This window comes from Aphelocoma coerulescens, chromosome 27 (assembly GCF_041296385.1).
Source record: "Aphelocoma coerulescens isolate FSJ_1873_10779 chromosome 27, UR_Acoe_1.0, whole genome shotgun sequence".
Taxonomy (NCBI): domain Eukaryota; kingdom Metazoa; phylum Chordata; class Aves; order Passeriformes; family Corvidae; genus Aphelocoma; species Aphelocoma coerulescens.
The window spans coordinates 3,148,936-3,164,698 of NC_091040.1; the positions used below are offsets into that span (position 1 = coordinate 3,148,936).

At 63.0% G+C, this 15,763-nt stretch overlaps 1 protein-coding gene across 3 annotated transcripts; it reads right to left on the bottom strand.

The window, feature by feature from the left end:
* Positions 1-294: 294 nt before the first annotated feature.
* On the bottom strand, positions 295-15,750 carry LOC138099202 (signal transducer and activator of transcription 5B). Of its 3 annotated transcripts, none has more exons than XM_068996315.1 (19): positions 15,661-15,750; positions 5,858-5,995; positions 5,584-5,740; positions 5,412-5,501; positions 5,087-5,261; positions 4,882-5,012; positions 4,618-4,769; positions 4,391-4,546; positions 4,132-4,311; positions 3,911-3,998; positions 3,688-3,810; positions 3,446-3,538; positions 3,103-3,309; positions 2,849-2,943; positions 2,652-2,782; positions 1,822-1,977; positions 1,551-1,602; positions 1,226-1,333; positions 295-1,158 (listed from the first exon to the last, which is right to left on the bottom strand). In XM_068996315.1, exons 2-19 carry the CDS (start codon positions 5,983-5,985, stop codon positions 1,032-1,034), a joined length of 2,349 nt encoding a protein of 782 aa, XP_068852416.1. In that variant the 5' UTR covers positions 5,986-5,995; positions 15,661-15,750; the 3' UTR covers positions 295-1,031. The 3 variants fall into 3 exon arrangements, with proteins under 3 accessions (XP_068852416.1, XP_068852414.1, XP_068852415.1); XM_068996313.1 differs by having other exon boundaries at positions 1,807-1,977; XM_068996314.1 differs by lacking the exon at positions 15,661-15,750 and adding an exon at positions 8,316-8,875 and having other exon boundaries at positions 1,807-1,977.
* Positions 15,751-15,763: the final 13 nt, after the last annotated feature.

The following is a 15,763-nucleotide window of genomic DNA, read 5'->3' on the forward strand; positions in this document are numbered from 1 at the left end:
GCTCCCTACCCCGCCATCAAGAGCAAGCTCCTTCTTAGGAAAAACAGGGCAATTGATCCAGTTTACTTTGCTTTTTGGCCGGAAAAATGGCCCCAGCCCAGCCCCTGCTCCCTCCTGCCCGGACAAAGCCCCCCAGATCCGCCCAGCTTGTGCCAGCGGAGGCCCGACGACCCTGCCCTCCAGGACAGGAACGCGAACACTGGGCCCAGCCCCAGCATTCATCTGATGCACCCGAGATGAGGAGCTCCCTGGAGGGCCCTGCCTCTGTCCCAAGACACACGTGACACCCAGAGCTTTTGTGTTACAAAAATATTCCGTGCTTTATTTACTCTGTGATAGAAAAATAACATGGCCAGGACCCCAGAGTTTCCCGCCCAGGCGAGGAGAGAGGCGAGGGGCAGAGGGCTCCGCTTCCCCAAACCCCTGCCCACCCGACTGCCCTCGCTGGGTGCCCTCGCACCCTGCCACCCTCATGCTGCACCGGCTCCAGAGGGGACACCGAGGCCGGGAGCCAGAGGGGCTCCTGCATCCTTGGGGGCAGAAGAGAAGATGAGGTCCAGGGACCCTGCCACTGTGGAGCAGAGCACCAGCACGGGCTGGGGGAGCCCTGGCCGAACCCCCCCTCTGCCCTCTGCCCTCACGCACCCCGGGGAACAGAGCCGCGGGAGAGAACAAGAAGGCGACACGTACATTCTTAGTGACGACTGCGAAAGCGAACCTGAGGCCAGGCTGGCGGCCCCTGCCCCGGCAGCCCCACGGGGGAATGCGGGGCTGCAGGGCCAGTGCTGGCAGAAGCGGAAAGCCGAAGCTGGGCCTCTTAAAAGGAACATACAGGAAAACCATGCGACAAATCCGCTGCCGTTTATACAAGGGCATAAACACCAAAGAGCTGGACGCCAGCCTGTGTTTCGGGGCAGCACAGAGCAAATCCTGGGGGCAGGGCCCACCCGCTGTCCCCTGGCACAGAGACACGAACACAGCACAGTCCCCGCAGCGCCGGGGCCAGGGGCAAGGGACCAGGCGCCTGCCTGTCACGACTGGGCGTGGGGGATCCACTGACTGTCCACGGGGCGCCGCAGCAGCTCCTCCACGTGCCTTGCCACATCAATCGTGTCATCCAGGTCAAAATCACCCTCAGGGTCCAGCACAGGGTCGGGGCTGTGGGAGGCAGGTGGTGAGGGGGGGACCAGCTGCAGCAGGACAGGGACGGGGGTGTGATACCTACTTCTGGGTGTACATGTTGTAATGAGGCTGGGAGCAGACGGCAGGTGAGGGTGCCTGGTCCATGTAGGTGGCCCCTCCAGGGGCAGAATCACCTGATGCATTGACAAACCTGTGGGGATGGGTCTCATGAGCACTGTCACGGGACAGGATGGGTGCCCTGGGGCTGAAGTTGCCAAGGTGTCTCCCAAGGCTCAGCACCAATGTGGCCATCAGTGGCACTGGACCTGAGCTCCTCAGTGCCCTGAGCTGCCGCCCAACCCAGCCAATTCAACACTGGGAACCCATGGGAACCACTGCCCAGGATCTGCCTTCGGGGTCACACTTACTCTGGCACCACTTGCTTGATCTGTGGCTTCACGTATCCATCCACAGCTTTTGCTAGAGAGAAGGAGGCAGCACTGAAGCCCCAAGCTCCAGCACATGCCACGACCCCGGGCAGCGCTGGGGGCTCATGTGTGGCCAGATGCAGAACCCCTGTGGGGCCGGTGTGGCCTCGGGGTGGGGGGATGCTGAGAACATCAGCTCCATCCCAGCTGGATGCACAAAGGAGGAGACACAGGTGGGGTGAAGGGACAGCGCTACCTGGCGTGGACTCACAGAGAACCGGCGTGTAGTACTTGGAGAACACCTCATCCTTGGGCCGGTCGGGGAACACGTAGATGAGGTAACTGAGATCCCCGAGGCGGTCAGCCAAGGAGCGGATGGAGAAGTCCCTGGTGGTGAAAGGCATCAGGTTCCAGAACATCCTCTCAGCTGCAAGACAAGAGCAAGGACCATGGTGACTCCCAGAGTTTGCAGCAGCTCCTGTCCCTGCTCTGGACATGGGCTGTGAGGTCACATTAAGCAGCAAACAGCACGTCCCACACTGCATCCCTCCCCTAGCAACAGTTGAGGATAAAGCACAGATTGCCAGAAAATGGGATAAGGTAGGAGACACAGTGAAGCCAAGGCAGGTCTGGCCTCATCCTGACACGTCAGGGGCCGGTTCCCCAACCATGGGGCTCCATGGGGCACCATGGTGCTTCTCAGCCACGCGACCCTCCGAAGGATGCTTTCATGAACAAGCAGACTCCTGCATGGGGTCAGGCCACCCCTGAAAACCCCTGCACTGGGGAGCACCACCGAGTCACTGGATTTCGTACAGTCCGCATCAGTCCCCAGGGCTGGGTCAGAGGGTTCAGCCTGCTCCCTCCTCCCCGCTGCTGCCAGCGTTCGGGCCTGACACAGCCACAGTGAGCGAGGGCAGCGCTGCTCCCCAAGGGACAGCCAAGGCATTCTGGGGGCTCTTGCGCTCGCCTCTTTCCTGAGGATGGCTCCAGCGTGCCTGCCGTGGCAGCGCCAAAACCCCATGGGCATGAGATGGCCAAGCCCCAGGCTGGGGACAGGGATACTCGGTCCAGGGATGCCAGCGCCTGGCGCACACTCACAGGAGTCGAACTTCCAGGCAATGGTGATGCCACCGATCTCCGAGTCGCTGAAGCGCAGAAGGAAGGTCCCGTCGGGCTTGTTGATGAGCAGGTCGTGCGCCTGCTGCTTGTTGACGAAGCCCAGGATGGCCCTAGGCAGAGTAGGGCGTCAGGGCTTGGGGCTCGGGCCAGGCAGCACAGGGCAGGGCGGCTCTTACCCGTCATTCCAGTGCGGCTTCAAATGCTTCTTCAGCACCTCCATGACCCCATCAAACCACTGCCAGAAGGTGTAATTCCTCCCTGGCAGGTTTTCCTGTTGAAATCCCCAGAAAATGAGCACTCCTATCGCCAGCCTCTGTTACACAGCACAGATATTGGGCACAGCAGTGGAGACTCAGGGACCCAGAGGTGGGTATGTCCCATCCAGCCCCCCCAGCATTGGGGCGCTCCGGACAGAGCCCAGGCCGCTTACCCGATTGAACTGGGACCAGGACACTGTGGTGCTGCTGTAGTCCTCCAGGTGGGAGCTGGTGCTGTTGAAGAGCTTTTGTGCCAGGAACACCAGGTTCTCTTTGGTCAGCCCACGGCTGCTCTGCACCTCTGCCTTGAACTTCATGTTGAGCGCCTCGCAGAGCTGTGGCCATTGCACCTTGTCGGGCACAGCGAAGGGCACACGGCCCTGGGGGCAGAGAGCATGGTCAGCACCAGCTCTCTCTGATGCCTCCAGGCATGTCCCACTGGGAGGCTGAGCCCTACTCCCACACCCTCTCAGGGCAAATGGGGCCTGTCCTGCCCCACATGCCACTGGCACTCACAGGCTCAGCAAAAGCATTGTCCCAAAGCACAGTGGCCGTGGCATTGTTGTCCTGGCTCCCATGCACAATCACCACCACAGGCAGGGACAGTGTCTGGCGAGAGGAAGGAGACCAGAATGGGCTGTGGGGCACCAAGGGAGCATCACCCATGGGCACCCACGTAGCCCCAGCCCAGCCCCATTCCTGTGGGCAGAGTGCCCATGGCTTGCCTAGGGCCTACAGAAGGGACATAGTGGTTTTACCTTCACCTGGAAGACCAGCTCATTCCCACCAACACTGAACTGCGACTCAAAGAGGATGGTGAATTTCTCCTCTGTCACTGACTCAGCCCCACGGCGATCCGAGCGCTTGATCCGCTTCAGGGACTGCAGGGACACAAGGGGTGAGCACGGAGGAATAGATGGGGACACCGAGGTGAACGCAGAGGGACACAAGAGGACAGGAGTGGGAACCAGGGGCACTCACCATGTTGCGGAAGTGGGCGCTGAGCGTCCCGGTGGCCTGGTGATACTCCATCACGCAGCAGTTGTTGAGGATCTCCCCGCTGCTCTCACTGCCATGAGAACGCACGGAGTCAGGGGACCACCGGGACTGGGAGCCGTGTGAAGTGCAGCCCCCTCAGCCCCCCGCCCTGCTCCCCACTGCCTCGGCAGCCCCCACCCCACACCCCCAGCCCCCGGCATTACTTGCGGGTGCTCTCATTCTTCAGCAGGGCCTTGGCTTGCTGCTCGCTGATGATGGTGGCCTTCACTTGGGGGGGATTCATGTGCACATTCAGCTTCCCCCCCACCAGGAGCCGCACGGTAGCTGCAAACTTGGTCTGTGTCTTCAGCACCTGGGGGGGCTGCTTCTCGATGATGAAGGTGCTAGAGGGACAGGGGTATCAGGGGGGGTGGGAGGGGCAGGGCCAACCCAGCCCCCCACCCAGCTGGGCCCAACTTGTACCTGGTGACCAGGGCAGAGATGATGTCGGTGATGGTGCCGTTCAGCTCTGACAGCATCTCCTCCACTGGGCCTGGGATCGGCAGCTGCTGGCACAGGTGCTCGGCACGGCGGATCTGCTGCCGGTTCTGCCAGATGATCTCTGCCAGCTTCTCACACCTGGGGGGAACAGGGCTCAGCACGTACTGGGGCTCAGCACCCCATCCCATCCCACCCCACTGGGCACTCACCAGGTCTGCAGCACATCCAAAGTGCCCTCGGGTGGGCCCCCGTTCCCCGCCAGCTGCTGCCGACGCTTCCACTGGATCAGCTCATCATCCAGGATGGTTGTTTGCTGCTTGCGCAGCAGCTGCAGCGTCTTCTGGTGCTTCTCAGCCAGGTCCTGCGAGGTGGGGCAACACCAGGGGTGCAGGGACAGTGTCACAGGGCATCATGGGGATAGCATCACGGAGAGCAGAGGACAGCATCATGGGGAACCAGGCGGCACCACTCACCACGCGGTACTGCTGTAGTGTCTGGGCCTCACGGTGCAGCCAGGCCTCCAGCGATGCCTTCTTCTGCTGCAGCGTCGTCTCTCGTGACATGCGCTCCTGAGGGCCCAGCTGGGAGAGCTGGGAGAACTGGGCTGGGGGACACGGCATGGCGTTAGGGCTGGTCCTGTCAGCACCCCAGGCCCACGCCCCTCGGCCCCCCACCCACCTTGGAGGCGCATGTTCTCCTGGTACTGGATGATGAAGTATTCCTGTGTCTGCTGCAGCTTTTTGAGCTCATTCTCTGAGTCCTGTGTGATGAGCCGCAGCTCCTCGAAGGTCTGGTTGATCTGCAGGTGCTTCTGGGACATGGCGTCCACCAGGGACCCGGTTGGGGAAGGGCTCTGCATGGGGCACAGGGTGCACTCAGCACAGTGAGGGCACCCTCCCCATTCCCTGCCTCAGGGCTGCTCCCATCATCACAGAGGAGAGCCCCTGAGTGTCCCCCCAACCCTGTAGAGCCCTTTCCCTCACCCCTTCCAGCCCCCACTCACATTGTTCGCCTCCCGCACCAGCCGCTGCTCGTGGTAGAGGATGTGCCGGATGCAGCGCACCAGCTCCATGGGGCATCGGTCATACGTGTTCTGTGGGGAGAGCACTGCCTGAGCCAGGCTCAGGGCAGGGACCCCCCTGGCCTCACATCCCTGCCCACAGCCCCCCACTCGCCTGCAGCTGCGTGGCGTAGTGCCCCAGCTTGATCTTCAGCAGGAAGCCGTCCTCACCCACTTGGTGGTCTGCTTTCTTCTGCAGCTCCTGGATCAGCCCCTCCAGAAGCTGTGTCGCCTTCACATTCTCCTGGGGGTTGTCAAGGTCGATGGAGTCCCTGCGTGCGGAGCGGAGCGGTGTCAGGGCAGCCTGGCAGGGGAGAGCACCCACCGGTACCCCTGGGGCAGCCCCTGCCAAGCGCAGCACCCCCCAGGAACAGGACACCCTGACCTACCATGCCTGGCTCTCGATCCACTGCGACAGGTAGTGCCGCACCTCGATAGGGAAGTGCTGCCCATAGAGTGCCTGCATCTGCCGCAGGGCTTCACCCTGGAGCTGCTGGGCCTGGATCCACACGGCCATGGCTCAGCACCTGCGGGAGACGCGCGGTCAGGGCACCTGCGGGAGACAGGCAGGCACTGTGCTGCAAGGGGTCTGGCCCCAGCTGTCCCCGCACCCTCTGCAAGAGTGTCCGGAGTGTTTGGTGCTGCCAGTGCTGTCTCCAGCTGCTGAAAGAAAGGGCATGCGGGGGCAGGGGACCCTGGCTCTGAGTCACCCCCTCTTTTCTAGGAACAGCCCTGGGGGTGCCTGGGTCCAGGGACGTGCCTCTGCGCGGCCTCTCCACATGGTTCTCATTTCCCCTCACTGCGCCACGGGATCGCAGCCATTGCTGGCCACGCAAATGAGGAAACAGGCCAGGGGGAGGAAGGGCTGGCCAGAAATCCAGGGTGACGCAGAGCAGAGGCCCCCCCTGCGCTCACCCAGCTCCTGCCCACACCCTGGCAGCGCCAACAGGCAGAAACAGCCCCAGCCCCAAGAGCCCACGTGGCACCACAGTCCCTGAAGAGTCCCCAGTCCCACGGCCACTGTGTGCCCCATGTCCTGGTGGAGCCGCACGGACTTTCCCAAGCAGTTTTGGGGCGGCTCTGGCTCCAAGCAGGGATTCCACCCATCACACAGCCTTGGCTCCCCCAGGGGCAGGCAGGGATGAGATTGTGGGGATGGGACAGCGCCTCTACTAAAATCCAGTGTCCCCTGGGCAGTCACCTGTGGCTTGAGGGGGCTGGAGAAACAACCTGCAGTTGAGTGTGTGGGGGTGATATGATGGGGAGTGACACAGGAGGGCCTGGGGGGCTCAAGGTCCCCCTGAGTGAGGAGGCAGCAGTAAAGAGCATTTAGATACACTCACACCCAAACCACCTGGGATTTGGCACCACACAGACGGGCCAGGCAGGGGTGTGAGGCCTTGGATGTGTCCCAAGGCCGGGTGACCAGGCCAGGACCTGATCACTGCACTGGCTGGTGACAAGCAGAGGGACTGAGCCAGTGGGGGCTGTGCTTCCCCCTCTCCCCAAAGCATTTTGTTTGGCCTCAGAAATACCCAGTGGCCCACAGGGCTCCAAAAGAGCTGGTGCTGTCATACAGTCAGGGGCACATGCTGGGGGACAGTGGCAGTGGGTCCAAATGGAGCAGCCACAGCCAGAGCCCCTGAGACAGGCACACCCACCCCTGAACAGGAAGAGGAACAATAACCCAGAGTTGGCTAAAAATGAATTTTTCCCCTATAAAAGGGAGGAACGTTTCCACATTCACAGAAATCACCAAGTTGGAAATGCTGCTGGCACGGAGGGGCCTGGGGAGGCAGAAGAACACTGGCAAGGAGGAAAGGGAAGGTGGGATGGCTGACAGCAGGACACGCTGCTGTTGGAAATTGCGGATGCTTGATAAGGGGCAGAGCCAAGAACGGCCATGCCAGTGCCACTGCACCACAAAGCGACCCAGTGCTGTGGGGACATCTGCATGGACACACAACAAACAGACACTGCCCTGGCTGTTGATAAAATGGTGATCTCTTCCCATCTCACAGTGACAAAACACTTCCTACTCCACTCCAGCATGTTGTTAAGCAACGAGTCTCTGGCTGCTCTGTGGTGAGCCAGCAGGCACCACATTTGGCCAGTGCCAGCCTGGGAGCAGGAGCACCAGTGTCACATCCGCCTCTACAAGGGGCTGTGCAGTGGCTGACGGTGGCAGAGATCACCTGTGTGTCCCCCAAAACATCATTTGCACCAGGCTTGGGCACAACCCCCACGGACACTGTCAATACAGCAGGACATGCAACTTCTCCAGGCACCTCATTTTTGTCTCTGTGTCTCCCCTGTGTACAAACCAAACCTCCCCATGGGCTGCAGGGTACCCTGACCACCCCAGCACAAGTGACCAGTGCCACCTGCCATGGGCAAACCTTTGGTCCTGAGACTCAGCATGGCTGGGGCAGCAGCTCCGTTTCAACACAAGCTGCAGCTCCATGGTCCCACCGTACAACTGGAGCTGCCACTGCCAGCCTTTCCAGGCAGCCCTGCCTCCTGCACCTGGCTGCTGCTGGCAGCCACTGCCCTGGCTTGGACCATGCCTAGCATCACTTTCCAGCACCACACTCCTCGGTGGCACCACCAGCTGCCCAAGGGATGGGAGCTCCGGATTCACCCCCATGTCCAGGGAAATTCACCCACCCCAGTGCCACCTCCAGCCCACCAGCCCCAGCAGGGCCACTGCAGCCTCAAGCGCTGCCACGGGTCAGCCATGCACGGCAGCCGCTGGCCCCGTGCGCACTCCAACAACTGCAGGAGGCAGATAATTGTAGTGGTTTAGGCTACTTTGCATTTACTCGCTGGCAGCGAGCTGGAACCCACCCGTCACTGCAGCTCGGTTAACCAGCAGCACTCGACAAGCCACAGCAACACGCTAGCCGGAGACTTATTGCCTGCGAAGCGGCACAGGCGGCAGCTTCCCGGGGTAGGACCACTGCTGAGGAGACAGACCCCAGAGCTGTGGGGAGGGACCCCAGCGCCACAGGGATCGAGTGGAGGGAGGGAGGTGCCAGCAGTCATTGCTTCTGCCTCTTACAGCCTCACGGCCCACTGCTGATGGGGAAGCACTGCCAAGCCCAACGCAAACCAGGAGAAACCCACTTGAAAGGAGCACTCAGAAGGCCGGAGGCAGCAGCACAGGAGAGGGTGGGCACGAGGGTGGGGAGAGGTGGCAGCTCCGCTGGGGCTGAGGGCAACCAGGGGACTGATGCGACCACACTGGGGAAGGGTCGCAGCCACAGTGGCAGTAGGTACCAGCAACAAGTCCCAAGCTGCAGGAGAGCCAGAGCACATCCGTGGGCAGACAAAAAGAGGGAAATGCCTCACAGGGTGAGGCCAGCAGTAGCACCTTCCCACGTGCCATGGGCAAAATCCAAACACAGGCAGCAGCTACCCCGGGGCCGCAGCACGGGATGCTCACTGCAATCAGCAGAGGGACGCTCCCATTCACACAGCCAGCCCGAGGACCTCCTGATGAGAAGGACACCCCTGCCCTGGTGCTGGCACAGCCCCCGACAGCAGCCTCTTGCCCAGACCCATGCCCTGAAGGGGCCAAGGGCCAGGCAAAAGCCTTGGGGGGACAACAGCAAAGGGCTCTGGCTGTAACCCCCCCCGCCCCACTTCCGCGCCGGACCCACGCAGTCCCTCCGCCGCGGCGGCCCCCGCACTGCCCTTAGCCCGGTGCTCGCAGCCCGGGGCTCTCCGCAGCGGTGTCTTCCCGGGGCAGGGGCGCGGCGCTGGGCTCCGGCGGCCGCCGCAGTAAACACGGACACGTGGTTTCTCGGCACCTCCGGGAGCCCGCGATCGCTTCCAGGTCAGAGCCGGCCTCGCTTGTGGCCGCAGGGCCGGACCCTGCACCCGACGGTGGTGCTGCCGAGGGGCTCCGGTGCTGCCCCAGCCAGAGCTGCCCCCGCCACCGGCAGGCCCGGGGGAAAGGTGTCCTGCAGCCCTCCGAGGTGGGCGGCCCCAAGCAAGATCCCTCCAGGGCAAGGTCCGGCCCCCAGACGGGCCCCAGGCACGGTGGGAATGACAGCCGGGAGCGGCCGCTGGGCACAGCGAAGGGCTCCGGTTACCTCAGTACAGACACCCACCCCTCCGCCCACAGCGGCCCCGTGTCCGCACCAGCTGACGCCAGGGTCCCCCCGGAGGCTGGCGGGGAGTGCCCCGTCCTGCGGCCGCACTCACCGGGCCCAGGCCCCGCTCCGCCCCACGCGCCGCTCTGGTGTCCGGCCCCAGGACAGCCCGGCTGCGGCTCCAGGCGGGCACAGCCGGGCTCCCGGGCGGCCGTTTCGCTGGCTGCGCACTACAGGAAGGAGCGGAGAGCAGCTATTTCCTTCCAAAATGTCAGCTGCCTGCGCGGGACAGCCTGCCCCCGACTGCTGGCAGCCACCTCTGCCACGGCAGCTGCGGGGCGCGCCGGGCAGCGCGGCCGGGACACTCTTCCCCCTCGGCCCCTCACACCTCCCCGGTGCCAGAGCAGGCACAGCCTCTGTCCTCAGCAGGTCAGTGGCACTGAGCCCCCGTGGCTGGCTGAGAGCCAGGGATGGCACCCCAGGCACCCATGCAGGAGGTTTGGCACGGAGGGAGATGGGACCACTCACCTGCAGCCCGCAGCTTCACTCACACCCCCAGCGCACGGCCCCGGAGCAGAGCCCGCACCGGGAACACCCGGGCGCTGGTGAGCAGCCCCCAGCCCTGCTCAGAGATGCAGCCAGGGCTGGTGGCACCGGCAGACAGTGGAGCCGGCACAGAGGGCCCAGGGCTGCTTGCGTGTTTTACACTGGCCTGTGGTTTCCAGCTCTGGCTGGGAGGCGGCAGCGCCCACCGGCACAGGAGCGAGCTCCTTCTAGAAGCTCCGTGCTTTGATGGGGTTTGTTTGTCTCCCACAGAAAGTGGCAGCAACTGATGGCTTCGCCCTGGTGGCATCGGGGAGGAGGCAGCTGAACCACTCAGCCCACGCTGGAAACATCTGGGGCCAGGCACCATGACACTCATGAAAGAGGCATGGCTGGATCTGGTAATCCAACGTGCCCCCAAAGGGCAGAGCCGACAGGCCCCACAGCCAGTAGGCAGAGCTGGAACCAGTAGCACCAGGACTGTCCCAGTGTCCCAGCAACTCTGGGTGCCAAAACCAGAGAATTCACACCGTTACAGGAACAAGGAAACTGCATGCATGACCTGATGCTGCCCAGAGGGGACACCAGCCCCACACAGGCAGAGATGCCCCAGCCAGGGACTGGTGCCAGCATCAGTTCTGGGGGCTGCCGACAGCTCATCTCATGCCATGGGAGGCTCTGTGCCTGCCAGCACTTGCCACCCTTGGGAAAGGTTTTTCTCCTCACTTCAGATTTCTTCTTCCAATCAGAGAGGCCCAGAAACCTACGTCAAACCAAAACCACCAAAATACCCAGCAAAAATCCCAGCAAAATCCCTTGAATCCAATGGCTGGAACCTCGAGAAAACCTCAGTGCACCAAAAGCCACCCTGGGGCAGCCACAGCCAGATACAGATGCTGCCCTGGCACCAGTGGGATTCCTCCAGACACTGAGCATGTAGCAGGACCAGCATTGTGCAGGGCACATGATGCAGCCAGCTTGGCAGAGCCCAGCGCCCAACCAGCCCCATGGGCACAAGTCCAGTGTGGCTCAGCAGGACATCCGCCATGGGGAGCCCAGTCCCTGCCAGCACTGGTGCTGCCCCCACCATAAACCCCCAGACAGGATTAGAGAGGCTGGGCAGAGCTTTAATTACTCCTGGCTCCCTGGGGCCAAGCAGCTGAATTAACTGGCTTTGGGATTGGCACAGCAGGGAGTTGCCAGCTCCCACATCTCAGGGTCCTGGGGCTTCCCCTGGCTTGGTGGGGGAATCCCAGGGCAGGCACAGAGCCACTGACCACTTGCAGCATCCCAGCCTGGGCAGACTCCGGCCCTTGCCTGGGCAGGGATGTGCAGCTGTCCCATGCCAGGGCACTCAAGGAAGGGATTTTCCCTCCATGCTGATAATGACCAACTCCAAGTCCCTGGAACACCACGCTGAGGGCACAGCCCTGGGGTCCCACAGGTTCTGTGCAAGCCCTCTACATCAAGGCCAAATCCAGCACAGCCCCTGGCTCGGTGCTAATCCCTGCTCAGATCTCCGCCAGCCCAGGAGGGACAGGCTGGGTGAAGGACCTGAGGATTAAGCTCATTTCAGCATCGAATTAGTCCCGATTGGGGTCTGGAGACACAATTTCATTTTCTCTGCCATGCTCCAATGAGCGCACACAATGGCACTAATCCAGCCTCAGCCAGAGTGGATTTGCTGGGCAGGACCCAGGTGGGCTGGGGAAGATGTGGGCAGCACAGGCACCAACTGCACTGCTCTGGCTGCATCCATCCCCTCTGATCGACACCATGCTCCAGCTCTCCTTGGAGCTAGGGAGATGGTGCAGGAGCCCCCTCACCCCTGGAATGGCTGTCCTGCAGGGCCAGCCCAGCTGGCACAGCACAGGCTTTTGGATGTCTGGTGAGCAGGGAGAGCCAGAGGGACGCCAGAGCAGCTCCCACATCCCCCCACTGCACTCTCAGAGTTCATTCCCAGCAGCTGCAGCAGCTCCACACACAGAGATGGTCTCACACCAAGTCAGCAGAGCAGGATGGAGAGGGATAAAGCCTTGCCTTTGGAAGAGGGGATACACAGACATCTAGGGATGCTGGCAGGAGAGGGACAGAGTCAGACAGAGAATAAAACAACAAAAAAACCAATGGTTTGTGCAACAAAATTCTCAGTCAGACCCAGAGAAGGGTGAAGCGCAGCGTGCATCCACATACACACACACAAACATGTCCAGGTGGGTTTTGGCTTTCCTGGCCCTGGGATGGGCTTCACAGCCCCTGAAGCAGCAGCAGAACCCCTGCTCCTGAGCTGCACTGTAAGCCTCACTGCAGCATCTCCACAAGCAGGGCCAGAGGAGCTGCACCCCTGGGTCCACAGCCCAACAGCACCAGGGTCGGGTGTTCACACCAGAGAGGACAAAGATCATTTTACAGCGGTTCCAGCTGGTGCGAGGACTCAGAACTGCCAGCAAGAGCGGCCTCTTCCTCTGCTAAAGGCTTTGCAGGGCCATTGAGTGATAGGGATGAGAGGCCAGACAGAATGAGCACCCAGCACGTGGTGGGCAGGGCTGGGTTGACACTGCTCTGGCTCTTTGAGGCAGTGGTTTTCCAGCATCAGCCTTTTTCCCAGTTCCCTGCCAGCAGAGCTGTGCTATAAACCAGCTCATAACACAAAGTTACACTGAAAATGGAGATTGCAAAACTCACCAGTGACTGTTTGAACTGGGAATGGGTTGTGACTGTGCTGTGGTCCAGCTACGCCGCTGTGCCTATCCTAGCCCAGCAGCACATCATTCCTGGTACAGTGGGAAGCAGGAGCTGGCACTCAGGGAAGCACTGGGCATGAAGCGCCTGTGAGTAGCCCGTGTTCCTGGCCCCTCTGGTGCAGCCAGATGGGTGGATTCTGCTTTATCAGCAAGTCAGCTCAGCCCTATCGGCCAGGAAGCCGTGTTCAGAGTGTGCCTCCCCCTCGACGTTTCCCAACGCGGCGGGAGCAGCGGCGTGCAGCAGCCTACCTTTTATCAGCCAGCAGATGTTGCTAGAACTGTTGCTGCATGTGAAATTCAGGCATGCCCAGCGCCACTTGGATCCCTGCACCAGCCACGCGGTGCCAGGGTAAACACCCCCGCCCCCTTCCTCCCAGGATCAAAACACTTGGGGGTTGCAAAATAGACACCCCATGAAAGGAAAGGCATGCCACAGAAACATTACAGCTGTCGAGGCTACTTCTCCCGGAGCATGCTGGAGCCCCAGAGCCAGCACAGCCTCCCAGGCTGGAGCTGCCTCCATGGCCGCAGAGCCGAGTCCTGACCTGTCCTGGCAAGGTGGGGACCCTAATCCTAACCCTAACCCTGGCCATGCCCTGGCTTCCCTGCAGAGGCTGCTCCAAGGGCAGCACTCACAGTGTGTGGGACACTGAGAGTCACCGCAGCCGGGCAGGCAGAGGGACGCGGCCTCCAGCACAGGTACCCAGGGGATGCTGATGGCAGGGAGGTTCCACTTGCCCCGCCTGCCATCCCACTAGGCTTGGGCTCCCCAGGCCTGCCACGAAGCCCATTGAGTGCAGCCTAGCTCACAGTCATTCCTTGCAAACTAGAAAGTCATTTCCCAGCTGATGAGGCCGCTTCGCTGTACTCGGCCCAACGCAGTCACCACTCGCCGCCCACGGCATAGAGGAGTGCAGGGAGCAGGGATTTTTTGCAAGCAGGGTATCTGAGTTTTGCTATCACTCGAGAGAGAGCTGGGAAACCCCATGGCGAACCCTTCACAGTCACTTTGGAGTCAGCACTTCCCCTGCAGCAAGAGGGGAAGGTCCCTCCAGAGGCTCTGTGTGCCCTGTGCTAAGCATCCCCAACTGCACCTCCCTGTGTGGTGACAGTATCCCTAATCCTGCCCCAAAGCACTGGCCTTGGCACAAGGCAGGTGCAGCAGACCTGGTGAAGTGGCTCTAGTGGCAACTGTAGGGGCCCAACAGCCCCGAAGTAGGGCTCTGTCAAAGTGCCACAAAACACAGAGTGGGTGACAGCCACCTGTCACACCCTGCTCCCAGCCCAGCTCTCCTGTGCCCCTGTGCACAGGCTGTTGGCACCTCTCAGCCCACACCAGAGCTCCTCCTCCTCCTCATGCTGCACCCACAACACGGCACAGCCCTCTCCAGCCCCAGGAATGAGCAGCTCCCCAGGAACTGTTCTAAAACCCAGGGAGACGGTCTCCATCCTTGCATCCAGCACCTCGGAACCACATCAGGTCAGGCTGTGATCTTGATGGCTTTAGGAGCACAAGGGCCTGGGCCAGGAGTCAGGACCCAGAGGGGAGAGCTCCCACACTGGAGGGCTGGTTCCCGGTGCCCACAGCAGTGGTCAGGCTCTGCAGAGCACCTCATGGTACCCGCACTAAGTGCCCCCACGCATGCCACTGCTGGGGTTCACACTGCTCTGGCACAGGCAGGAGCACTGCAGGGACGTGGGCTGGCCGTAGGCAGCCAGCACAGTGAGACAGCCTGCAACCAGGAATGTCCTGCTCTAACCAAGCGACCCACACCAAAGGGACATCGTGTGCCATGCCCCTGCTATGGGCAAACCACCTGAGCCCAGCCCTGTCTCCCCTGTGCAACGCGCCCCAGACGCTGCGACCAAACTGCTGCTGGTCTTCGCCTGTCCCCTGTGCCACGGGGTGCCCAGCACGGCGCACGGAGACTTGAACGAGCCGACAGCCCCGGCCCGGCACCACAGAGGTGCCATCGGCGGTGTCACCGCGCCAGCAGCTCGGGGCGCGCTCAGCAGCGCCGGTGCGAGCGGAGCACTGGAGCCCCGGAGCCGCCCGGCAGGAGCTGCCCGGGGCCGGCCTGGCACGAGCCCGGGGCTGGTCGGGCACGGAGCCCTGACAGCTCCGTATCCCGCTGGACAGGTGGCCGCGGCTCCTGCGGGCTCCCAGTCACCGGCCGCGCCCGAGCTGGGTGAAAGGCCACTGGGCGCTGCGGTCCCCGCGGTGTCGCCGCTCCCGCCGGGGACCGATCCCACCCGCGCCGCGGCGCGGAGCCGCGTGTCCCACCGACAGCAACGGGGCTCCCACTCCAGCCACGCCTGTCCTGTGTGCTGCCTGCGGCGGGACCCCCCCGTCACTGCACGGGACGCCTCGCGCTGTCCCGGATCCTCCCCTCGGCCCGGGAGCGGGACTCGGAGTCGCCCTCCGCGGCCGCCGCTCCGGCGGGGCCCGCGTGCGAAAACCGGCCCCGCTCCGCCGAGCGAGGAGCGCCCCCGCCCCGGGATGCGCCGCGGCACCAGGACGGGCCCGGGACGTACCCGCCGCCCCCTCGGAGCGGCCCCACTCGTCGCCTCCGCCCGCCCAGGGGCCCGCGGGCCCAGCCGGGCCCCCGCCGAGCCCGCGCCCGGCTCGGCTGCGCCCACCCGGGGTTACGAAACACCCACAGCGCGGACCGGACCGGACCGCCCCGGCTCCGCCGCACCCCGCCCGGCCCTGCCGCGGAAGGCGGACGGGGTCCCGGCCCGCCTGGCCCGGTCTGATCCGGTCCTGTCCGGTCCCGGAGGCGATGGCGGCTCCGCGCCCGCGCCCACCTGCGGCCGCGGCTGCGGCTCCGCTGTTCCCGCGGCTCCTGGCGGCTCCGGCGGCTCCCGGCGGCTCCCGGCGCTCGGCTCCGCCGCCGCTCTGCCCCCGCCG